The 25,984-nt window shown below is 40.7% G+C and overlaps 2 protein-coding genes across 4 annotated transcripts in view; one reads left to right on the top strand and one right to left on the bottom strand.

Moving 5' to 3' along the window:
- MPHOSPH6 (M-phase phosphoprotein 6) overlaps nucleotides 1-25,984 on the top strand; it is a 1,084,238-nt gene that overhangs the window by 200,319 nt on the left and 857,935 nt on the right. The window lies entirely within an intron of this gene.
- CDH13 (cadherin 13) overlaps nucleotides 1-25,984 on the bottom strand; it is a 1,164,483-nt gene that overhangs the window by 759,024 nt on the left and 379,475 nt on the right. For both annotated transcript variants that reach the window (XM_050775044.1, XM_050775045.1), the window contains one exon: nucleotides 3,824-4,032. In XM_050775044.1, coding sequence (XP_050631001.1) covers nucleotides 3,824-4,032 — 209 coding nt within the window. The remainder of the gene's footprint in view (nucleotides 1-3,823; nucleotides 4,033-25,984) is intronic.

Here is a 25,984-nt window from a genome sequence, read left to right as displayed (position 1 = left end):
GCCCCATTGTGTCTCAGTCTCCTCACCCAGGAGATGCAAATGATAATAGCACCAGTAACAGCTTCCATTAGCATGTTGTGAGGATGAAAGACTTGGATAAACCCAGGGTTTAGCACATAGTAAGTATTATGTAAGCAACAGGTATTGGTCATGGCTGTAGCATCAGCTGAGTGCTATGTATTACTGCTACACATATTGTCTCATTTAATCCACATTAAGATCCAAACAAGTCTATTATCCCTATGTTACAGATGAAAAAATCAAAACTACATCGAGGCTCAGGAGGTAAAGCAATTGACTGAAGGTAACACAGCTACGAAGAGAAGCACTCTGTGGACAGTCCAACATTTCCCTTGTAGACCCTCCCAAATATGCACAATGACCCGTCCTTCAAAGTCCAGCTCATCGAGGAGTTGGAGGCATGGACTCAGAGGCCAGGCTGCCCGGGCTCAAGTCTCATTTCCATCCATCTTCTCATTCATTTTTAGACCTTGGAAATGTCACTTGCCTCTTTGTGCCTCAGTTCCTCCATCAGTAAAATCAGTAAAAAGTCACTATGAGGCAGAAGACAGTAGCATCTGCCTCCAATTGCTAAGGAGATTACATGAGTCAGTGCCTGTAGTCCATGGAGCAACACCTGGCACATGGTTGTGCTTTGAGGACCAGCCCAGCTGCCCTTGACCTCTCCCCTCTCCAAATGCACAGATCATCAATCATCGTTAGCTCCCCGCCTGCTACCCAAGCATCAATGCACACATTTATATTCCCTCCCCAGCAGGAGCTGAGCTGACTCAGGCACTCTCTGATTTTCCCCTCCAGCAGCTGGCCCACTTGGCTGCACACAGTAGGACCCGCAAACATCCCAACTGCATATCCATTGAGGTATGTGCTCTCTTCAGAGGGCTATCTATTTTGTTTTCCCTTCATTTTCTTTTTCTTTTTTTTCCTTTTTTGAGGCATTTTTAGGAAGGACACAGCTACACATCTTCACAAAGCCTTTTTTCAAATCTTATAAAATTACTGGAGGTGGGAGATGAACGCCCTATTCTGCTGAAGTCTGGCAAACTGAAGGACACGGCAGCCTCCGCCCGCTTTATAAGAAGCAGAAACAATCACAGCCAAGTTTTGTCGAAATTGCTTACAGATAGCGGCAAGCGAGAAACAGCCAGGGCTCAGGGGAGCTTTGTCTCTAGATGGTATCTCACGGGAACTCAGGGGACCAACAATGCGTGGCTGAGTTTTCATAACGAACCCAGCTCTCCCAGCCCCTCAAGGTGGAGTTGGCCCCGAGAACCTGCACAGAACCCCTTCTGCTCTCTGTCAAGCAAAATACTATGACAGCGTCTCTTTTCCAGATAAAAAGATGGGCCACCATTCATGATGAACAATCGCTATCTAAATGCATTCAAGCCCATGGGCAAATCCCCTAACCATACCATTTACGTGTTTCTATGGAACATTGTTTTTGCTGTACATCCTGGCAACTTTGTTGCTTTAGATATTTGCCACATAATTTATATCACAGATTAGTGAGATGCTGTGAAAAGGGTCATGGCTAAATAAGAGAAAAGCTTGCCTTAGTGGTGTCAATGGATTTCCACACTGGTATGAATTCACCAATATCCTGTTTGCTCTGAAACATGACTGACACGCTGTGCATTCGTTTTTAGGTTGCCATCTACCCTTAACTCACAGCTTCACAGATACTGAAGGGGAATTGTGAAGTTCATCCAGCCCAGGAATGGCAGATAGATTCCATCCTCAGAAACATCGCAAGATGATCAATTGATAGTAGGTTCCAGAAGCACTGCACTGAGAAGGACACTCAGGCTAAGCCAGGGGTTATTAGCAATATCTGCCATAAGCATGGTGACAGTAGAGTGGCACATGAGCCACTTATTTGCCACTGCAGGCTGTTTAACCTCTCTACCCTGTAGATAAAGAAGCTATATGATGCTCTCAAGATCACACAGACAGCACTGGTAGGAAGATAACTCTCACATTGCCAGTCGTACTGTCTCTGCTCCCAGCTGTGTGACCCACGCTCGCTCCACCACTGAACAAAATGAGTAGATCAAGCAGGGATATGGGTAATATGGCAGGTGGAGAAAAGGGATGTGAATTAGGGGCTGTGGAAAATTGAGGAAGACCAAGCTCGCAGATAGGAGAGAAGGCTAGGCATGCCAAGCAGGGGCATGCCATCGTTAAGTCATTGTTTGGCTGGAGTTCTGCTGTGTGTCTTGCCCTCCTTTTCTCATGAAGGTAGAGTCTCTGAGCTCCTGTTGAAGAAGGAGTGAGTCAGTGGTAGCAAAAAGTCTCTGAATGGCACAGTCGGGAAGCCTGAATGGCAGTTTGTGATACTCATAAAGTATGCATATGTGTGGGAGTGCAGGGATCAGCATGCATGTGCTTGTGGAAGGGAACAAGCACTGCTGCCTAGCAAAGGAGAAGCACCATATGCAATAACACACACATATAATACAGATATACCATGTGTGTATGTATATACATAGTATATGTGCATATACAGTATGTGTATGCCTGTATATACATATACACATATACACACATACATATACACAGTATATGTGCAGATACAGTATGTGTATGCCTGTATATACATATACACGTATACACATACATATACACAGTATATGTGCATATACAGTATGTGTATGCCTGTATATACATATACACATATACACACATACATATACACAGTATATGTGCAAATACAATATGTGTATGCCTGTACATATGTATACACATATACACACACATATATATACTGCAGTCACCAAAAGTCATTAGGAAACAAAAAACAGAAGGAGCAGGAGTAGGTTGGGCAGCTTAGCTTTGAGATATCTCTGACATATTAAATGTGGATGTATACATATGTGTATACATTATATGCACATATACCCTATGTATGTATACATATACACATAGGTATATGGTACATATACATGTATATCGTATACACATACATATACACCATATACACATACAGCACCACGTACATACATATGGTATATGTGCATGTAATGTATATGTGTACACTTATGTACACATACACATACACCCATATAGGTGTACAGCACAATATGCAGCACCACATATAATTCTAGTGGGCCACTGTTTCTTGCCTATCCACCATCCATTTCCTTTCCTCTGGAAACAGCTCTTTAATTTACTTTGAGGAACTACATTTCTTTCACTCTCAGTCCATGTGTTTTCAGGTGAATAGGGCTGACCCTGCCCTGGCTTCAGGAAAAGAAATGTGACCAAGACGTGGCCAACCAGAACATCACAACCCAATGGACACCATGTTTAGTTCAGGGGTAGGCACATGATCTAACGTACAAAATTCAATTTCAAGGTATTGTTAGCATTATCTTGAAGAGATGCTTTCTCAGGCGACTTCAGACCAGGAGAATGAGGGGAGTTCCTGAGACCTCCACCTTGGGAGGTAGGAAGACATGTGACTGTCTCAGTATATCTAATAAAAGGAAAATGGAGCCACAAGATACATAGTGATTAAAGCTGATTTGGACACCAGTACATAGCCATTCCTGAAGGCAGAAGTATCCCTTAAATAGTTCCATGAATTAATCCATGAACTATCCCTAAATTAGTTACACGACTCAATTAATTCCCACTGCCCCTCCCCCCTACATTTTTAGAGTTGGATTTCTGTCATTTGCAACAACAATAACAAAGAGAATCTTAGCTAACGTAATAAAATAAAGACTCACTTTCCACATAAGACAGACAGAACCTAATGTCCTCCTTGAACCCAAGTTATCTCAAACAGATGTGTTACCTGCAAGGAGCCCTGGATGTCTCTCCCCCCGACAATCACGAGTTCTGCCATATCTTCTGCATGGGGAGTCCGTGCATGGACGAACAGAGTCTTGCCCACTGCAGTTATATTTCTCAGGGCAACTAAGCCGCCATCGCTGTTCACCTTGAAGTATGGGCTTGAGACCTCATAGCGTAGCTTGTCATTTCCCTTACAGTCACTGAAGGTCACTGGGAAACAAAGAAAACAACAGAAGGATCATGAGTAGGTTGGGCAGCTTAGCTCTGAGATATTTCTGACCTGTTAAGTGTGAATTGCCACATAGTTCCCCACCCCAGAGCTCACAAACGCTACCCTTTATCCCACAGCAAGCCACTTGTACCCAAGTGACTTTGTGCTGATGGACTTCACTCAATCAAGACATGTCCTTGACGACCTCTCATGTTCCAGGCAGGTGCTAAGCTCTGAGAATGCACACTTGAGTGTGTTCTCAGTAGAGTGAAGAGTCAGATCTGGCAGAGTGACATTTGAGGGAAGTGATCTAATCTTGGCATGTGTGGGTGACTGAGCAGAACCACAGGGTGCTCAGGAGCATTGAAGAGAGCTGACAGAGACGATATTTGAGCTGGGTATTGAAGATAAGCAGGAGATGAGAAGGCTCTTAAGAATGTGGAAGACATTATAGGCTATTCAAAGGTACAGGGATGAGGGCTAAATAGCAAAACAGATTCAGGGAATGAGAATTAACGATATGCATATACATGTATACAGTATACACATATACATACACATGTATATGGTATATACATACATATACACCATATACACATACAGGACCATATACATACATATGGTATATGCATGTACTATATACATGTACACATACCCATACACCATATATGTATACAGCACAATATGCAGCACCATATACAATTCTAGTGGGCCACCTTTTCTTGTTTATCCATTATCCATTTCCTTTCTTCTGAAAACAGCTCCTTAATTTACTTTGAGTAACTACATTTCTTTCACGCTCAGTCCATATGGAATAGTCCATATGTTTTTAGGCGAATAGAGGAAAACTTAAAATGGGGCAGGGATGGTGGGAATCTAGAATGGTGGGGATCTAGAAGGGAAGGGTGGAAATGAGGCTGAAAATGTCTTTGGGAGACAAGTTGGGAAAAGTCAGTAAGTTAGGGCGCTTTCTGGTAGCCCTGGACGATTTGTGGTGTGGAGAGGGTCAAGATCAGGTGTGTGCTCTGCTTCCAGTGGAGAGCAGTGCTTCTCAAGGATTGGGGTGCATCAGAATCACACAGGGTGCTATTTTTTTTTTTTTTTTGGACAGAGTCTTGCTCTGTCATCCAGACTGGAGTGCAGTGGCATGATCTTGGCTGACTGCAGCCTCTGCCTCCAGGTTCCAGCGATTCTCCTGTCTCAGCCTCCTGGGTAGCTGGGATTATAGGTGCATGCCACCACGCCTGGCTAATTTTTGTATTTTTAGTAGAGATGGGGGTTTCACCATGTTGGCCAGGCTGGTCTCAAACTCCTGACCTCAGGCCTCCCAAAGAACTGAGATTACAGGCATGAGCCCCTGTGCCTGGCCCACAGGATGCTTTTTAAGAATCCGGAGGACCCAATACAAAGATTATAACTTGGTAGATCTGGGTTATACCAAGTGATTTAAAGAAGGGCAGGAAGAGAGGCCAAGAGAACCACTTTCAAGTTCAATGTTGTATCAAAGATGGCTGTCCAACATGAAGGCAGTGGTGCTGATATGGAGAGTGGACAGATGTGAGTAAAGTTCCTGCCGTGGAATGGCTTAGTCATGTGTGGGAAGGAATGGGGAAGATGGGCCCCCTGCATGAACCACATGGAGCACAGAGCATTGACACAAGCAGAGGCTGTGACGGCTGATCGTGCTCCCCTCAATGGTGATTCTGCATGTGGTACACAATTCTATTATTATGGGTATCACAACTCATTATCTGTACATGCATTTGCCTGTCTGCCTCGTGCTGTAAACTTTCAGGCCCCTTATGGGTGAGCAGAGAATTGTACTACGTGCTTTTTGCTCTCTGCTGAACAGGCTCATTTGTTTAGTAAACCTTTAATCGAAGCATAATGTAGACACAGAAAAGTGCATAAATCAGAATATACAACACAATGGATTTTTACAAAGTAAGCACACCCAACTGCCCAGCACCCAGACCATAACATGACACATTACCAGTCCCCTCCCTTTCTGAGTAAAATTCCTACCCTCTTCCCCAGAGGCTACATTATTCTAGCTTCTAATACCATAGATTTGTTTTACCTACATTTGCACGGCATCTAATGGGATCATACAGTATGCATTCTCTCCTGTTTGGCTTCTTCATTCAACATTACATTCCATGAGATTCATCATGTGACTGTGAGTCACTCTAGTTTATTCTAATCACTATAATAATATTCATTGATCACTGTATAGTATCCAGGTTACCATATTTATCTTAATCATCATATAGTATCCCATTATGTGGCTGTATTGAATCTCTTTATCTATTCTACTGTTGATTGGTATCGAGACTATTTCCAGTTTGGGGCTCCAAATATTCACGCTAGCAACTTTCTTGTATACATGTTTTGGTAACAACAGCTAGATAGGTTCTAGCACACTTAAAGTCAAATATCTGAAAATCTAAGCTCATCTGCATAGATCCTAGCACACTGTGAAAGCCATATAAATACCTGAAAATCTAAACTGGTATTTCTACTCTGGGAAGATAATACTTAGGGTGATAATAATCATATTAACTGATAATAATAGTGGATAATTCAGACTGAGTACTTTCCACATTCAAGGATCGGTGCTACACATTTTGCACACACCATCTTAGTTAATCTTTACAAGGACAACAAATGAAGTACTATTTTGATCCCCTTCTCCTACAGTTTCTAGATAAGGAAACTGAGGCTCATAGAGGGCAAAGTTGGTGCCCAATACACACAGGTTGTAAATGATCAGCCAGGATTTGAACCCTGGTCCACTTGTCTCTCACCACTGCACGTTTTCAATAAAGACAATACCCCATAGAGAATACAATCCTTCTGAAATCCTATCAGAACCTGACTACAGTAGTTCCCCCATCTCCAGGGCTTTGCTTTCGGCAATTCCAGATACCATGGTCAACCCAGGTCTGAAAATATTAAATGGGAAATTCCAGAAATATACAATTGATAAGTTTCAAATTGTGTGCCATTTTGATTATTGTTATAATTGTTCTATTATATCATTAGTTGTTGTTGTTAATATTTTACTGTTCCTAATTTGTAAATTAAACTTTAATATAGCTATGTATGTATAGGACAAATAGCATATATAGGGTTGGGTAGTATCCATGGACGAAGGTATCCACTGTGGGTCTTGGAACACATTCTCTGAGGACAAGCAGGGACTACTGTAGAGAGCTGTGATTGCCCTTCTCAGTCCTGTTTTCATGTTCCTGCTTGGTTCGGAAGAGCATTGCATGGTCCTGTGCCTCTTGGTCACTCTGCAAAGGTTCTAAGGCTTTCCGTGGCTAAGTCAGCTTTAGGGCCATCTTTGCACAGACACACAAGTGGACTCTGGGGAGCCTGCAGTTCTCAGACACTTGCTCACTTTCTCTAATCATGTTGGTAGCCAAGATTAATTGAACATGCTTAGTTTCAGTTTTTGGAAGTGAACTATGAAGGAGTGACACCAAGGCTGCTTTCATTGTTGTCATCAATTAGTACTCATCCACTGGAGGAAAATTACTCAAATGACAAGGCCTGATGGGAAATTACTGCTTCAACTGCCAGCATGCGGTTCTAGCCCTAACCCTTGAACAGAATCAAAGAAGACAGTCTCAGCTGGGGAGTGAACGGGGTAGAGGAAAAGGCATACGAAAGTCTGTGGGGGTTCTAGATTCACAGCTAAGTTCCTTCTTCCTACCCTTTCTTCCTTCCATAAATATTTACTGAGAACCTACATAATGCTAGATGCTGAGGTTATGATGTTGAACAAAGACAGGCACAGTCCCTAGTTTGAAGTCTAATGTGGAAGACAGACATTAATTTAATACTCTTATAAGTAATTGGGGACCTATTACTTAGGCAGAGAAAACCACAACATATGCAAAGGTCCTGTGGCTTCTACAGAACTGGAAGTAAGCCGGTACAATTGGCACAGACAGCAAGTGAGAATGCAAGGAAGTTAGAACGGAGATAAGCTGAGTCCAGGCAACGTGGGGTTCTAGGGGCCACAGAGCCCTGTTCCTTGGAGGAAGCCTTGGATTCTCCTGCTGCAACTATAACACTAGCTTTTCTCCAACTGAGTCTCATATAATTATGGATCTTCATTGCAAACAATACTTAGCACTCAAGGTCCTCCATGACTAGGCTGTCCATCAGCCTCTCCTCTGCCTTTGTCTTCACTGCGTACCTCACACTTCACCCACTCTTGTGTCTCACTCCTCTACCATCCCATCCTTTGTGTATAGTGCTCCCTCTCTGCAGAAGGCATTTCTCACCTTCTGCACCCTGTTAACTCGTGCTTATTCTTCAAAATTCAACTCAAGCAACTTCTTCAAACATTCTCTTTATGTTCCCAGAATTTCCTGCACACAGAACCTTTTATATCATGTTATATCAATGTGTCCATATTATGTATTTGTTTTTTGTACCAGAACCACGAGCAGAAATTGAGTCTTGTTCTTTCATTCATCTTTACATCTCCGACAATGAACAGAATGTTTTTCCATATGGGAGGCCATCAGTAATAATTCCACTTTGCTCAGTTACTCTCCAGAGCAAAATGATGCTTTAGTAATGGTAGAGGATTGGCGGGGGGGTCTCCCTTCTGTGCTGTGAGCAAGACGCTTCTGGCAAGCCTGTGAATTGGGATAAGAGGCCCCTAGTGACCTCTTGACTTCATTGAACCCAGCAATAGGGAGTGGAAGGAAATGAAGAACTCAGCCATGCTCTCCCCTTGGCCCCTAGACCCCACGGGCATCCATTTAGAATGGCCCTCAGCCGTTGTGCTTAGCTTTGACCTAGCTCATTGGTGAAGTCAGACATGGTGCCTTATCTGTCCCCATAATGCCAGTAAAACTTGCATAGCCCCAGAGAATGGTTGCAATCAGTGTGTGCATTTTGAATGAAGTGATGCTTGGACAGACAACAGTCATGGCATCTACTATTTATTGAGTGGTCCCTGAGAGCTAGGCTCTACACAAAGGACTGTACAAGCTATACTTCCTTTTAGCCTCATAGCAGTTCTACAGCAGGGTTGCTCAACTTTTGTTTTTTTCATTATCTACTCCTCTTAGGACTCTTCTAAGAATTTTTTTCTAATTGCCACTATTCCTGCTAAATTTTAATATCACAGATATACGTATATCTGTTTAGGTACTACAAGTATATCTGTACTTTACATTTGTAAGTGCAATTTTTGTACCTCCACCCTCGAACCTATTTCACCCCCTTGGGGAAAATATAGCCCCACTGAGAATGTACAGTCTATAATCTATAGGCATCATATTAAATTTTACAGGAGAAGAGGCTGAGTCTCAGAGAGATTGACTCACTTGTGGTTCCATATCCAGAAAGGTCTAGAGCAAGAACCTTCCCTGATCTGTTCAGTCTGCCTCTATAGCCCAAGCTCTGGGCACATCTGCTTGCTAGGAATAGATGGGCAAGAGGAGAAAGGACAGTTGCCCCAACATGGTCCCCTTGGGCATCTCACAAACCCCTTTGGGGTCATCAGAGGTACCAAGTGAGGTCACACTGAGAGAACAAATGCAGTTTCATGACCTGGCACATCATAGGCACTCAATACTTTCTAGTACCCTTCCCGACTTTCTAAATGAAATAGCTAACGGTTGCATAATTGGGTCTTTGTACATTTTTGATACCACTTACCAACTCAGGAGCTGGTGCTTTAGGCCATGGTTCTTTCTCAAGACTGGCCATCTATGAAATGCTGAAGGAACATTAAAAAGAATAGCAATACCTGCCCCCGCTTTCTCCCAAGATTATGATACAATTGTGCTGAGTTGGGGTCTGTGCGCATTAGTATCTCTTAAAAGCTCCCCTGATGAATCTAATTCAGACAGAGCCAGGAACCAGGACCTAACATAATAAATTGTTTGTCAAGGTGCCAGGTCTCCACATTTCCCAGTCATTCCTGGAAAAGAGTAGAAGTTGGGGACGTGGCATGCCAGCAATTGTTATTTCTGTGCTCCAAGAAAGGTAAGTTTTAAGGGTAGGTTTTTAAGCCCTTTTCTAATCCTGACTTATGTGTAGGAGCCCTGTGACTTTGGGCAAACCACCTGATACTGTTTGGCTGTGTCCTCACCCAAATCTCATCTTGAATTGTAGTTCCTGTAATCCCCATGCATCATGGGAGAAAGCCAATGGGAGGTAATTTAATCACGGGGGTGGTTACCTCCATGCTATTCTTGTGATAGTGAATTCTCACGAGATCTGATGGTTTTATAAAGGGCATTTTCCCACTTCATTCTGCACTTCTCCTTGCTGCTGCCATATGAAGAAGGATGTGTTTGCTTCCCCTTCTGCCAAGATTGTAAGTTTCCTGATGCCTCCCCAGCCATGCTGAAATGTGAGTCAATTATACCTCTTTTCTTTATAAATTACCCTGGCCCAAGTATGTCTTTATTAGCAGCATGAGAATGGCCTAATACCCCACCCAAATTCTTCACTCCTCAATGTCTTTATCTGTAGAGTGGGCATCCCCCTGAAAGGTACTATAATCCTTATGGCATGTGTAAACAAGATAATGCATGCCTACATGCAGGAAGCACTTAGGACAGAGCTTGGTGCTCCATGAATGAGAATGATCACCTTGATTACCATAATTCTGGGCACTAAGGAAGCTACCTTTTCCTTTTCCTACACAGCTTCCTTCTTCCAGCTGGTTTTCTACCTCCTCCTCTGTCATTCCTTCTAGCCAGGTACCTTGCCAGTCTCAGGCTGTTGTCATGGAAATGGTTGCTACAGGCATCACTGCTAGGGTTAAAGGGGTGGGGCTGATGGTTCTGATTCAGGCTTACCCATGGTTGAATCCCTTCACTTGTTTTGGTGAAGTCCTACGTACTTCATGTGAACAATTGTGAAGGAAAAATGATATTAAAGGAGTGAAATTACGGTGTCCTGCTCAAAACAGAATCAACAAAGTTGTGTTATATATTCTCCAAACAAATTGTTGGTGAAGACAACTTCATACAAATGTAAGGGATGAGTTTTCCTAAAGTAATGATACTATGCTGTGAGCTTTACACTCATGATTGCAATAAATCCTCATGTTGTCTTCTTCACATCATCAATTTGAGGTAGGAGCTTTTGTTGCTCTGTGGAAACTGAGACTTAGTGAGGTTGCATGACTTAACCGATGTTATGAAGAAATTATGTGAACTGAGGTGAAATCCAAACTCAGGAGTGTGGTTTCTGGTTCTAGAGCCCACACTCCTGAGTGCTATGCCAGTTCTTCTAGATGAATGTGTTCTTTCCTTTAGCCATTCAGCTTCCAGACTCACAATTTCACTGCCACCTCTCATAACACATCAATTATGTACTTAATATTTTTTTAACTGACTGACACTTGAAATTATAAAATTATTTGAAGGTAATCTTTATAATACATGTTGAGTATGCCAGGTATTTTTTCAAATAAATATTAAATCTAAAGAGCCAAATTCAAAAGAAGTAAGTTTGTCCTTGTATCTACTAAAACCTCCACAGTGACGTTTGTTGCACCCTCTAGAAATGCTGACCCCGGTACTGCATTCCTCTCCACCCAACCTCAGTTAAACAAATTCATGCTTGGATCCACCCTACTTAGCTTTATAATCCAGCAGGGCTCTGATATCCAAGTATCTGATAAGAAGTAATATGTTTAATATAAATAATGAAGTCTTGACAAAAACAGAAATCCTAGAAAGGGCAAAATCTAAATTGCTCCTGTTGCCATGGCTTTGGCAATATCTAAAGGACAGCTCTGATAAATAGGAAAACATTGACTCAAAAGAGAAACAAGCCACAACATTTTCTTTTATGTTTTCTTCTTTCTCCTGGAGAAAACAGACTCTACATTCTCACCAATTATAATCTTACCCTAAATTTACTATTAAAGGGTGCATCTGATGATGTCAGCCCTGCATCATTGTTTGATGTTATTGACTTTGTTGATGCCACCAAAGTGTCAGTGATTCTCAAACTTTTAAGTAGATATCAAGACCATATGTGTCTTGAGCACAGAGTTCAAAGACATATTTAAGGATAAAACTGAATAGTTTATGCCCATTTAAAAAATGCTTGTTTCTATAGAGACAACTTCCTAGGTGGCTCAGAATGTCACCATGTGGATAACTGAAAGATGTGACTAAACAATTAAACTTGTGAACAAATACTCAAAATCTCTATCTGAAGGGGGAAATGAACTATGTACACTTCTGAACCTATGAATGACTTCCCTACACAGTTTATCATGGATTTGAAATAACTTCTGGAAAGCAAAAAATATACACATATAAGATACCGTACATGGGGATTTATTGGAATAATGACATCATTCTTTGAGATAATCTTTGAACACCCTGGGAGAGGAGAGGGGGAAGTAAAAATGCCCCACCTGGGGAAAACTGTAAATTAGACAAAAGGCACCACTCAGAGTTTCAATTATGCTTTCAGCGCTTTTCCACTCAAAATGTCCCCTGGGCTTAATGCAAATGTCACAAAAAGACAAACTTCAGCTGGGAGACAAAACCACAATTGAAACGGGAAGTTTGACATGTGAATTAAGGGGCTTAATCTTCCCAACCTTGATTTTATGCTTTTCCATTTCTTTCTTTTGAAGGCGGTTCTTGGGGATGAAAACCCAAAAGGCATAGATTTCTTACCATCTAAAAATGGATAAGGGAGAAAATTAAGCTGTGTTATGATCCCAGAAAAAATGAAATGCAGATGGATTTAAACTTATCTGCCAAATATAGAACAGTCCTGCTCGTAGAGCTAGGTATGAACTAATCTATGAATTTTATGCTATTCTTTTAAGTGTGCTTGGGCCAATCTATGATTTATACACTCACATCTTATACGGGTAAATTGTCCTACAGTTTACATGCATTTGTAGAGGCTTTGCAAATTGGTCTGCACAGAAGTTGTGGGGCCCTTTCAGAGTTGATGGTCAGATTTCACTTGTACATGTGTGCAAGGATGCGTATGAATCAGAATTACAGGCTCTGAATCAGTCATCCTGGAAGTTGTAGCCCTCCCACAGACAGATATGCACAGATCCACTTCCAGGATCTTTATATGCACACACAGAAGAGAAGGACTTTCAGTGATATGCTAGTCATAGAAAAAGTCTCGAGTTGTAGCATTTGCTGATTTCTGTGGTTTAAATGCTCTACACATTGTTTATTTCAAGGTACCAATGTACCTTCAATTGGCTTGCAACTTTTCTAAAATTTTTACCAGCTCTCAGAAGTACCTATACTAGCTGTCTCCAGCACATGACAGAGACTAGGCACTGCTGCAGTGCAGCAGAATGTAGATTGTCTGTTCTGCCTGCGATGGAGAGTCCCAGCTATCCTGGTATTCCTTGCCTACTTAGAAAAACAGAATTCAATTCTTCCTCAGCATGAAGGGCCTGCATATTGGTTAATCTGCAAAGTCTTTGCTGGGGCATGGCAAACAACGTCTTTCTGACAACTAAAGTATCATTTAATTCAGAAACATGAGACAGACTCTTTCCAGGATACAGACCATCACTTAAATATTTTTCATATCCCTCAGTATGCCACTGGCATCCAGAGGCACCAGCTTCCTTTTAAAGTACTCACAGGGTTTAAGTCCAGAGACTCTTTGGACTGGCCCAAATGAAAGAAACAGGAAGCATTTCCTTTGATTTTCCTGAACACTCTCATTTCGCCAGCATTCTAATCACTCAAGCCTTCATTAACATACATTCAATTCCGCCCAGGGTCAGATTCATGAGTGAATCAGTAAGCACAGCCTACAGCCTTGATTCTTTTTACTCTTCTGGTTCCTGAACATGTGTATTGGGCTTCTGTGTTCCATGTTTGGCCTAGAGTCAGCACTGACATTGCAGAGCTTCTATGAGGTTCTGGGAGTGTTCTAACCACGACTATTAACCCAGGAGTGAATTTCGCCTCCAAAGGCTTTATAGAATTTGATAAGTGCAGAACAAACAAAAAACAGTCTTAATTCCATTCCATGCATCAGTTCCAACTTTGATAAAATGGAGTTTCAATTCTATCGTGTCAGCAGAAGATATCATAATGAATGATACAGTCAAACGATCTTCAGCAGAAACCTATTTTTGGCATGTAACCCTTAAGGGCTTCCTCTTGGAAAAAGACAGAGGCCACATCTGCTTTCAGGGGATTTTTCTCCACCTACCATTAAAAACTGAGCTGTTAGCTTTGAATCTAGTTTCTTTTTTTTTTTTTTTTTTGGTCAGTCTTACGTTTTCCTCTTGCCATGGATTCCTTAAAACGTGGCAGGTTGTTTCCTGATAGAATGCTATGCATAATCTATCCCATGGTGGTTGTAATCACTACGAATTTGTATTTCCAATTGGAATTACTTTAAATATAGCATAGTGCCTGACACAGTACATACTCAACCCTGTTTGTTGAATGAATAAATAGCAGAACTGCAACTTGGCAGCTAAGCAGATTTGAAACTCCCCAAACAAAACTAAGAATGATGGCACAAACTCAAGTGAAGATTTGGGTAAGTTGATTTGAAAATCACCCATTCAGCGAAACAAAAATCATGGATTCAGCAACTTTGAGAATCACCAAGTCTCGGATTTACAGAGATCCCTTCTTGGTATTTTATTTTCATGACTGTCACATGTCTCTGACAAGGCCCTTAGTTTTTAATGCTTATAGAAATTATGTGTATACGTCTCTCTCTTAATGTGCATCTCTAGGGTAAATTAATGTGAAGAGAGATTTACTCCACTCTAACTTTAAGGGTGTTTGGCTTTGCAGTTGGAGTTGTCTAGGGACATGTGGCAAAATGTCCTGGCTAAGCCTAAATTGGGATTCAGAGCCTGATTGTGTTCTGATGCCTTGAGAGTCTTGTGATGTCCCAGTTACCTCTCCATTGCAAGAGCAGGTACACCTGGGGAGGAAGGGGCACTCTGAAGAGGACTACTTCTGCATGAGCACCTAGAGAGAGAGGCAGAACCAGAAGAAAGAGAGGAACACAGTACTGGTTTCCTAGTCCAGCCCCATGGATCCACAGTTCAGAGAAAAGAAAGCTACACACACAACGCAAAGATTCACAAACCACAGACAACTTAGGTATTTTCAACCACTGTTATTTTGTTTCCTAAGAGCAAACTGTTATGCTGAGCAGCAGTGTGCCCCCTTTTTGAGTGGAGTACAGCTGGGCTTTGTTCTGGTAGAGAAAAGACTAGAGCAGTCATAGGGTCTGTTGTCACCTTAAGGGGTGCATGGCTTCGGGGATGCTGGAGATGGACTTTGCCCACAGAAGGCAGTGGGGAGGCCCTTCCTCCAAGAGTTTCCCTGGAATGTTAATCATTAAAGAGGCTAGAAGGAGAGGACATGGAAGAAGAATTTGTGAATTCATGTGAGAGATGCCCTGAGGTCTTCCAGAAATAACCAGAATAAAAGACCAGGAAGGAGAGTACGCTGAGGTCCTACAGCTATGCAGGTGTGGGGCTACAAGCCAGAACACTGCAAATATTCATATTTGCATGACCTCATATTTGTCCAAATACGGTCATATGCCACATGACCTCATATTTGTCTAAATATGGTCATATGCCACATAGCGATGTTTTGGTCAACAGAGGAACACATATATGATAGCAACCCCGTAAGATGATAACAGAGCTGAAAAAGTCCTATTGCCTAGTGACGTGGCTGTCATAATATTGGAGTATAGTGCATTACTCATGTGTTTGTAGTGATGCTGGTGTAAACAAACCTACTGCACTTCCAGTCATAAAAGTTAAGCGCATACAATTATGTACCATACATAATATTTGATAATGATAATAAACAACTATGCTACTGGTTTATATATTTACTGTACTTTTGTTTTTATTATTTCATTTTTTAAATTTATTTAAGTTTTTTTAGAGTGTACTTCTCCTTCTACCCATTAAGAAAACGTTTACTGGCCAGGCATTTGGCTCATGCCTGTAATCCCAGCACTTTGGGAGGCCCAGGTAGGCAGATCACTTGAGCCCAGGAGTTTGAGACCATACTGGGCAACACGGCAAGACCCCATATCTACAAAACACGCAAAAATTAGCTGGGTGGTGTGGCTGGTGCCTGTGGTCCCAGCTAACTGGGAGGCTGGGGCAGGAGGATCACTTGAGCCCAGGAGGCAGAGGTTGTAGTGAGCTGAGATCGTGCCACTGCATTCTATCCTGGGTGACAGAGGGAGACCCGGTCTCAAAAAAAAAAGAAAAAAAAGAAAAAAAAGTTAACTGTAAAACAGCCTCAGGCAGGTCCTTCAGGAGGTATCCAGAAGAAGGCATTGATATCACAGGAGATGACAGCTTCATGCATGTTATAACCCCTAAAGATCTTTCAGTGGGACAAAATATGGAGGTAGAAGACAGTGATATTCATGATCCTGATCCTGAGTAGGCCTAGGCAAATGTATGTGTTCGTGTCTTAGCTTTTAACAAAGAAGTTCAACCAGTGAAAAAGAGAAAACATTTAAAAATAGAAAAGCTTATAAAATAAGGATATAAAGAAAATATTTTCTATAGCTGTACAATGTTTGTGTTATAAGCTAAGCATTAACACAATAGTCAAAATGATAAAAAATTAAAAGTTTATAAAGTAAAAAAGTTACAGTAAGCTAAAGTTAATATATGATTGAAGAAAGAAACCTTTTTTATAAACTTAGTATAGCCTAAGTGTACAGTGTTTATGAAGTCTATAGTAGTGTACAGTAATGTCCTAGGCCTTTGTACTCACTCACCACTCTCTCACTGACCCACTCAGAGCATCTTCCAATCCTGCCATCTCCATTCGTAGTAAGTGCCCTATACAGGTGTGCCAATTTTATCTTTTATACTATACTTTTATTGTACCTTTTCTGTGTTTAGATATGTTTAGATACACAAACACTTGCCGTTGTGTTACAATTTCCTATAGCATTCAGTACAGCACCATGCTATACAGGTTAGTAGCCAAGGAGCCACAGGTTATAACACATCACCTAGGTGTGTAATAGGCTATACCTTCTAGGTTTGTGTAAGTCTACTCTGTGATGTTCAAACAATGATTAAATTACCCGATGGTGCATTCTCAGAGCATATCACTATGGTTAAACAATGCATGACCGTGCTGGAGGGGCCTAAAGCAATTCAGGTTACCATTTGGAAGGTCTAGTTACTTCTGGATGAAATAATGTGCTTGTCACTGGATACTTTCAAGTGGAACCTAGATGACTTCATCAGGAATATTGTGGAAGCAGTTCCAGCATTGAATGATGTCTCTTACAATTGGGAAATTCTGTTATTCTAAAGCTCAATATATTCATCCATTAACCCATTAAAAACATCATTTGTTCACTTACACTGTACAAGACAGTAGGCAGTAAGGGATAAACGTCAACTAAAGATGAATGTGGCATAGCATCTATCTTCATGAGACTTAGAGTCTAGAAGCTTAGACCCCATAATTATTGACAGGGCTGTCACGTTGAAGGGTCAGTGTTCCATTTCACTTCAATCCTCATAATCCGATATTTCAAGCATTTTACAGAAGGCAAAATGAGATAAGCTGGGAGACATAGAGTCACCCACAGTGCAAAGGTTTACTCATAGAACTGGGGTTTGAGCTCAGGTTCACCACACTCCAAAGGCCAGGCTTTTCACTGCCCCATCCTATTTCTTCTAATTACTGTGTTTTTAAAAAATCCAAAAATTACTGAGTGAAAAAGAAGATATTTTTTTCACATAAATTTTACCAAACTGTTTTTTGCTGGGCTCGTTTCCCAACCTACTTGATCCACAAAAATGGATAAATTGACCACTGCATATCAAAACTTTGCAAAACATTAAGCTTTGGTTTATGACCCAGCTGAGGTTGCTAGCAGGACATCATTTATGCGAGTTCTGCACTCGTCCAGCTGGTATAAATGGCTGTGACATCAAAGCGTGTTGGTTCATATGAACACGCCTTGGGGATTACATGAATTGTTTCCCTATATATTCAAGTCACTCTACAAAATGCTAATAATGCTAACAGTACAAAGCCCTAATAGCATTTCATGTTTGACATCTATCATATATAATACCTACCATTTATGAAGCATTTTCTATATGTCAGTCAGTGGACTAAATACCTGATAAACATTATTTCTTTCAATTATCCAACAGTATCATGAAGGTAGGGAAGAAAATCTGAAGCTCAGAGAGATTAAGAAAATTTCTTAAGGTCACATATCTGTAAGTAGGAAAGCTAGATTGCTTTTTACAACTAATCTAGAATCCAGTTCCAGGTCCTTGGGAAAGGGAGTAGATTCCTTCAAATGATGGGATCCAAAGTAAATGTTCGAAGTTATTCTACAGCCTAGCAGCACAGGACTTAACGGGGAGTCAAACAGTCTGTGTCTAGAGCTAAAAAGGTGTCAAATGGAATTGAGTAGAATCAGTCAGTATTCAATTGAAGTCGATTCAATTCAATTGACTTGAAGTCAGTAATTAAATCCATCAGCAGAAATTCAGAGAGCAGATTCCAGAAGACCCTGTGGGTCAAAGCTTAGGAAACACTCGAGCTCTGATGAGGGTCAAGGAAAATGAATGAATGGGGCCCAGGCAAATCCTTATGCACCCACCAAAGATAGTCGAGAACACCTAAATGTAGTCAAGAGCTGTTACTAGTATACTTTCTTTAATGGCTGGGGAAACATAAATTTGAAAGTTGCTATCATTGATCTGTCCATAACTTTTATCAAAGAACTCTTGAGATTTGAAGTTCCTGTGGATCAACACCTGCTATTCCACTACGAAGTCATCACACACCCCTAGATCGCATCAAATAAAATACCATGGAGGAGAAAAGAACAGCACAGAAGTTTGATCCATGGACTTCAGAATGTCAAATTTGGTTTTCATAAATGTCATAAATGATGGGTAGCTAGTATGTGGATGAGCATCTTTTGTACAAAAAAAATCCAGAAGCATTTTAAACACCCCATCCTTCACTCCTTGTGGATATCTAAAATGCTTCTAAGCAGAGATGGCCTTGTGCTACCTGGATTCCAGAACAGGGTCTAGAAATATTTCTAGATGGCAGGGTAGTGTTTAGGGGCTCAAGAACATCATCTAAGGCAACAATGGGTCTCCTTCCTAAAGTGAATGCACAAGGCTTTGACAAGGTTGGTGGCTTGATAATAACCAGCAGGGATGCCAATCAAACTGCAACAGACTGCAGAAGGCCAACTTCTACACCTTGAATATTTTCTCCTAACCTAATCTGCCCTTTGGCAATCTAGAAGATCCTTGAGGGCAAGAGCTTTCTACAGCTTTATCTCCATATCTCTGGCTAGGCTTGGGCTAGCCCTAGAACAGAGTTGGCAATAAAAAAATGTTAGCGGACTCTTTTTGGTTGTAACCAATTAATTCATTTACCTCCTCCCTAATTACAGTGTGTGAGATACTCATCAGCTGTGATTACAAATTGGTTCTGTCTAGTTGACAAGACTTTATCAGGAAATTAAAAGACAATGATTTGGCTTACAATACATGAAGCACAATTAATTCTTGTGTGCATATGTGGGTTTTCTGGTGTAAGCAAGAAAATAATCAGCCCTGTAGGTCATGCCTATTCATCCTCCAGTGGCCAAGTGATTTTTATTACATCCCTTATGCCATATGGCATCATCTCTAGCTCCAGTCTCACGGGAATGAAGGAGGATGCCTGCCAAGAGTATCTTGTCACTTGTTAAAGGTATCTCATTTTTCTGTGATTTCTCCACTCGGCAACAATAGCCCTCACATATTTCCTTAAGAAGTAAAAGCCAGTGCAGCAGAAGGCTTTTGTGCTGCTTTCCATCCTACTTGAATTATCATGGGAAGTGCACAAGCCAAATGTAAATCATAGCTTTCCATCAAAAGTGGCAACTTTTGCAATTGAAGAATTCTTACATGGGATCTCAAGTACATTACTGTGATTATAGACAGCCCCATGTGTTTGGAAATGTTCTTTTTGCACATACCCACGGCAAGTCTAAGGTTCCTGAGATTTATTGCTCGTGCTTTTTCTTTATATATATATATAAATACACATATATGCTGCAAGCTGAAGCATATGGTCCCCACAACTGTGATATTTACGATAATGAATCACAGATGTTTAAATGGATGTAATCTGAAAACACTTAAATGCTAAGATGCTGGAATCTTCCTGCAAACATTACAAAGTGAGGACCTTTGGATTATGTTGATTTTCAGATACTATCACTAGGAATACTACTTTACATATGCTGGGAAGATATCAGGCAGAAAAGAATGACACTTTTTTTTTTCTCTTTTTAGCAATACAGTTTTCAAAATAACCAAGGAACTTCAAGAGTAGAGATTTGGTTATTCTGTTGATCAGTGAAATGCAGCGCCCTTTAGAATTAAGGATGAGATTTCTTAGTAGATAGTCTTTAAATAGGTACACATCCTTTAACTCATATTATTTAATAGTCATTTTAAAATACAAAAATAACTAAAAATGGAATCAACTGGAGTGAAATGGGAGATGCAGGCTGTTACCATCTCAACAAGCCCCAGCTTCCCCCATTAGCCACACATTTTGATTATTAAATTATTCTACCAAATTTGCAAACTATATTTATACTTAAACACTTCGGTAGGTAGGTTTTCTCTTAATAGCTATTAAATACTTTTACATCAGTTTATATAGATTGCTTTTTTATGACTGCATATTATCTCTTAGTATGGATCTGCTCTCATTAAAGCAGCTCCTTATTGCTGAACGCTGAGGTTTTCTCTGTTTCATTAATTACCAGCTGTGTAGTAGTAAATGTAAATACCTTTTTTAAAAAATGTTTTTTTAGACGGAGTCTCCCTCTGTTGCCCAAGCTGGAGTGCAGTGGTGCAATCTCGGCTCACTGCAACCTCTGCCTCCCGGATTCAAGTGATTTTCCTTCCTCAGCCTCCCAAGTAGCTGGAATTACAGGAATGGGCCACCACTTGGCTACTTTATTTTTAGTAGAGACAGGGTTTCACCATGTTGGCCAGGCTGGTCTTGAACTCCTGATCACAAGTGATCCATCTGTCTCGGCCTCCCAAAGTGCTGAGATTACAGGCATGAGCCAACATGCCTGGCCATAAATACCTTTATACCTGCCTTTTGTACATACATTTAAGTAGTTCAGAGCCATTCTGAAAGTGCTGATTCAAATGAAACGTCAGTTAAAATTTAGTTAGATGCTAACTAATTCAAGGTTTTTTTTGTTTGTTTGTTTGTTTGTTTTTAATCGATTTGGGCTCTGCTCTCAGAGTTGTCTCTTCACCCTAACGATTGATAATGTAATGTTTATTTTTGTTGGCCAATTTGATGGTTGGAAGAGAGTGTGGCATTAGTTTGAAGATTTTTCAATGAATGGGGAGGTTAGACATTGTTTTATAATATTGGCAATTTCTATTTCCTATGTGTGTGTGTGTGTGTATGTGAATCGCCTGATCCGTCAGAATACTCAGGAGTTCAAATTGTCATTGCTTGTTCTTTTTGCTTTTTTCCTTATCAGACTGTGAGCTTCTTGAAGGAAGAAAGTGTCTTGTTTGCCATTTTATCTCCAATACTTAGCAAAGGCCTATTACATGTGTTTTATTGAATGAAGACATGTTATATAGATGAGGCTGATGTTTCTTTCTGTTATCACACAGCTGCTTACCAGAGTCCCGATTTCCAAGAGGAAACTCAGGGCAAACCCTACTTCTATCTTTTGGATTCCTCCCTATATTGTGTCTCTCTTGCTAGAATAAAACCTCTATGCTTGCAGGGACCGGGCCATCCCAGCAACCTTTGCATCTCTCACACTAGCACAGAGCTTGACAAACAGTAGCCACTCAGCAGATACTTTCTAAATGAATCAGACTTTTATGATCTGTCAGATTGTGTCTATGTCAGGTATCACACTGACATCTAACTCTGAGGGACAGGCAAGTTATTGACTTTCTGCTTTTCTGTTCATCTGCTTTTCTTCAGTGAGAGGGACAGGAGAAGAGGATTTATTTGGAGTCTTCCTGAGGTTCTTAATCCCACTTTTGAGGATTGGGGTTTGAGGTGTGTACAGATCATGTGAAAGGAAAATGCGATTATGACATTAAAGCGTGGGCTTCGTGGCTTGCTTGGTTTGTTTATGGCAGCTGCGTAAAGAAGGCTGCACTGCTAACTTACTGGAGTGGGCCTAACTGAGATGCTGAATCCAGGAGCTGAACTCATATTCATACAGGATGACACAAAGTTGTGAAGTCAGGGCTCCAAACCAGGAGTCAGGAATCTACAACCTGCGTGTCAAATCTGGCCCACTACTGTTTTTGTAAATAAAGTTTTATTGGAATACAGCCACACTATTCACTTACATGTCTATGGCTGCTTTTGCACTGCAACGGCAGAGTTGGACAGTTGCAACAGAATATCTGGCTCATAAGCCTTAAATATTTACTTTCTAATCCTTTTCAAAATAAGTTTGTTGATCACTGCTGTAGGCCAAGGTCATATTTTTTCGCACATTTTGCAAGACATCTACTCTAAGCCATCTAAGTGCTCAGGCAAGTAAACTCATCCACAGTGTATTCAGCACCATCAGTTCCATGAGTAACTGCAGAGACAATCAGCGAAGTGGAGAAAATGATTCACAAACACCTGGATGTTATCTCTATGTATGTGTATTGTAATGCCTTTAATTTTTTTAAATACAATCTGCTGGGAGATATTTTCCATTTAAAATAAATTCTCAAGAGGCTTAATTTTTTAAATACAATTTAAAAATCCATTATCTGCAGTCTTTAAATACATGGACAAGCACTCAGAGAAAATAAATATACTCTCAAGTGCCAAATGGAATTGTATCTATATTTTTGGTATCAAAAGCAATAATTTAATTTAGAACCAAACAATTAGCTGGGAATCATGCTTAGATCAAGTTCGGGTGCAAAGCTGTTTGTCTTCAAGGTCTGTTTCCCACACTTAAAGTGATCTGTCATCTTTGAATGTGATGTGTCACATATATATATATATACACATTTTTTTTCCTTGTAGAGAATCTGTCATTATTTTCCCCCAAATGACTAAGATGTCTAATTTTTCTGCATTGTGTAAGTGAAACCCTTTGAAAATTTAGCCTCTTGAAAAATGAGATGGGAATTACATAGCCCAAAGGTGATAGGATTTTATAAAATAGCGATTTTATTTTATATTTTCCTTTGACCGGGGCTTAGTTCATTAGCAGAAAGCAAAGCACTATTTCTTTGAGCAAAGGGGAAAAAAAAGGAAAGAAACCAAACAACCCCCAAATTGTTTTAACATCTCTCCAAATTTAGATACTATATTTGGAAAATTGAAAAGAGATAGTCACTGTGTATTTTAAGTACTTAAAAATCCAATGAACTCAGAAAAAAATATTGCAATTAAACTATAACACATATTTCATCTGTAATTTTATAAGTTATTCTTGGATGGTTTTCTGAATTCCTAAAGTTTTTTAAGCCTGTATATCACCAGTGAGCTCCTCTTTCAACTTTCAAATGGTCCCGGGTAACAAAGACCTAGTCCTGGGCAGGGGAAAGGGCATAAAATTAAAATCTAGTGATCTGATCACAACAAGAGTGGGTGAGAAATAAAAGGAGAATGAGGCAGCATTGCTTACTCTTTCATTAATGACAACTTTGAAAACATTAATAATAGCTGTGATGAATGAAACAGTTGTTCAACCCCCAACTCTCCTCTAAGAAAGAAAGGTAGATCCAGCAGACAGCAAGACCCTTTGTTCTGCTGAGCACTTCCTGGGTTTTGGTGTAGAAGTTTGGGAGAGTAAAATAGTGATTGCTGAAGAGCATTGGATAATGAAAGCTGAATTGGGAGTAGAAGAAGAAGGGAAGAAAGGAAAGGGCTGGAAAGATGGTAGAAGATCACACATGTGTCCCCTGGCCCGAACCCTCAGTGGCATTCACCTTGCTCAGTGATACGTGTGTGTGCGCGCGCGCGCATGTTTCTTGCGCAACCTGGTACAGGAGCCACGTTTTACTGCCTGGTTGACTCAGACAGGGAAAGAGACAGCCTTTCAGGCACAGGACCCAGAAGCAAGATGGGTCATGACGGCACAGACCCCTGGGGATTGGCTTATGCGAGAGGAAGGGCTTTGGATTTGCACTACTTGTAGAAGTTGAGGGCTCACCTTCTTTCAGACTAATTCCCTGGGGGTTGAATGTGCTCATGAGCTCTGATTTATATTTAATATTTATTCAGCTGTTTCCATGAGCTGAGCAGTGTGCTAAGACCTTGCATGTATAACCTCATCATTTTATGAGCTTTTTACAACTCTGTGTGATATTACTATTATTTCTCCATTTAATAGAGGGAGAAACTGAGCCTACAGTGAAGCTGTGTGGTAGATGTAGAAAAACCTAGTCTCCAAAACAATCTGCTTGGCTTCGAAGCTCACACCCCTTACTACTTTGTTCTGCTGTCTTGAACTCAGTAAATTGAGCCCCAAAGACTGTGCTGTGTTCCATGTGCATAAAATAGAAGAAAGGTTCCACACCATCTTTAATAATCATGAGTCTGGCCAGTGAGCAAGCCATTTAAAATTAGGCGACAATGTTGCATGTTCTACACATTAGAAGTGTGAACTAAGTGCTCTGGAAAGAAAAGGAGGAGCCATCTGGTTTGAGCTTGAGCCACAAAATGCTAAGAAATTACATTTGAGTTTCACCTTAAAGAATGGGGAGAACCAAAGAGCTGTCTCCTACAACCGACTACATGTAAGCTCCACTACTGGTAAATGACATTAAATATGAACTAGTAGATGTCCCCGCAGGATGTGTCTAATCATAAGTTCACAAACCCACCACTGATTCCTCTTTTTAAAAAAATAAGTATTTCTTTTGATTGAGTAGGGCTCTGGGTAACAACCATTAGGGACTTCATCAGCCCTGTTTGTAGCAGATTCACCCACAAGGAGGTATTTCTGAAAATACTCTGAACAACTACAAAGTGCAACATAAATTTCAAAGTGGAAAGGAAAAAAAATAGGGCAGGAGAAATAAAATGTGCGTGTGTGAATGAGTGGGGTTCCTCTTGATTAAATTCTGAAAAGGAGATAAATTAGGAGAAAATGAGAGCACAACATTACCTATGATTTATACTCTTGAATTAAAACAAGCAAAGGGGCCAACAAACCCTACATTTCCATTTCTGACCGTCGTGTATCTTTGTAATTCAAGCTTTCTCTTACAGTTAATGCAGGTGGGAAGGGTATTGACTGATCATTGAAAATATTATTAACCTCTCTGACCTCCAATTTGTTCTTGCAAAAATGATGGGACTGGCGCGGACCAAGGATTCTCAAAGTGCGGTGCCAGGATTAGCAGCATGAGCAACCTTATGAGCTTGTTAGAAATGCAGGTTGTTGGCCCCCACCTGAGCCATTCTTTGTTTTTTGTTGTTGGTGGTGGTGTTTTTGTTTTTGTTTTTGAGACAGAGTTTTGCTCTTGTTGCTCAGACTGGAGTGCAATGGTGTGATCTCAGCTCACTGCAACCTCCGCCTGCTAGGTTCAAGCGATTCTCCTGCCTCAGCCTCCTGAGTAGCTGGGATTACAGGCATGTGCCACCACGCCCGGCTAATTTTTTGTATTTTTAGTAGAGACGGGGAATCAGAGTTCAGATTTGATTCTGGATAAAACTTGAAGAGTTATATAATCTTGGACAAGCTAATTGACATTTTGAACCATAGGTTCCTCATCTGTGAAATGGGTTTCATGTTAACATATATAATTCTTGGATTATAGTGAAGATTACACGAGACAGCATTCATAGATCACCTGTCATGGTGCCTAGCACAGAGTAAAGTGTCAATGAACATAACATTGCTACGATTAGAATTTTAAGTCATCAAGCTGGGCGC

Source organism: Macaca thibetana, chromosome 20 (assembly GCF_024542745.1).
Source record: "Macaca thibetana thibetana isolate TM-01 chromosome 20, ASM2454274v1, whole genome shotgun sequence".
Taxonomy (NCBI): Eukaryota; Metazoa; Chordata; class Mammalia; order Primates; family Cercopithecidae; genus Macaca; species Macaca thibetana.
Note: the sequence above shows the minus strand (reverse complement) of the source record. Positions and strands in the feature narration are given on the sequence as shown.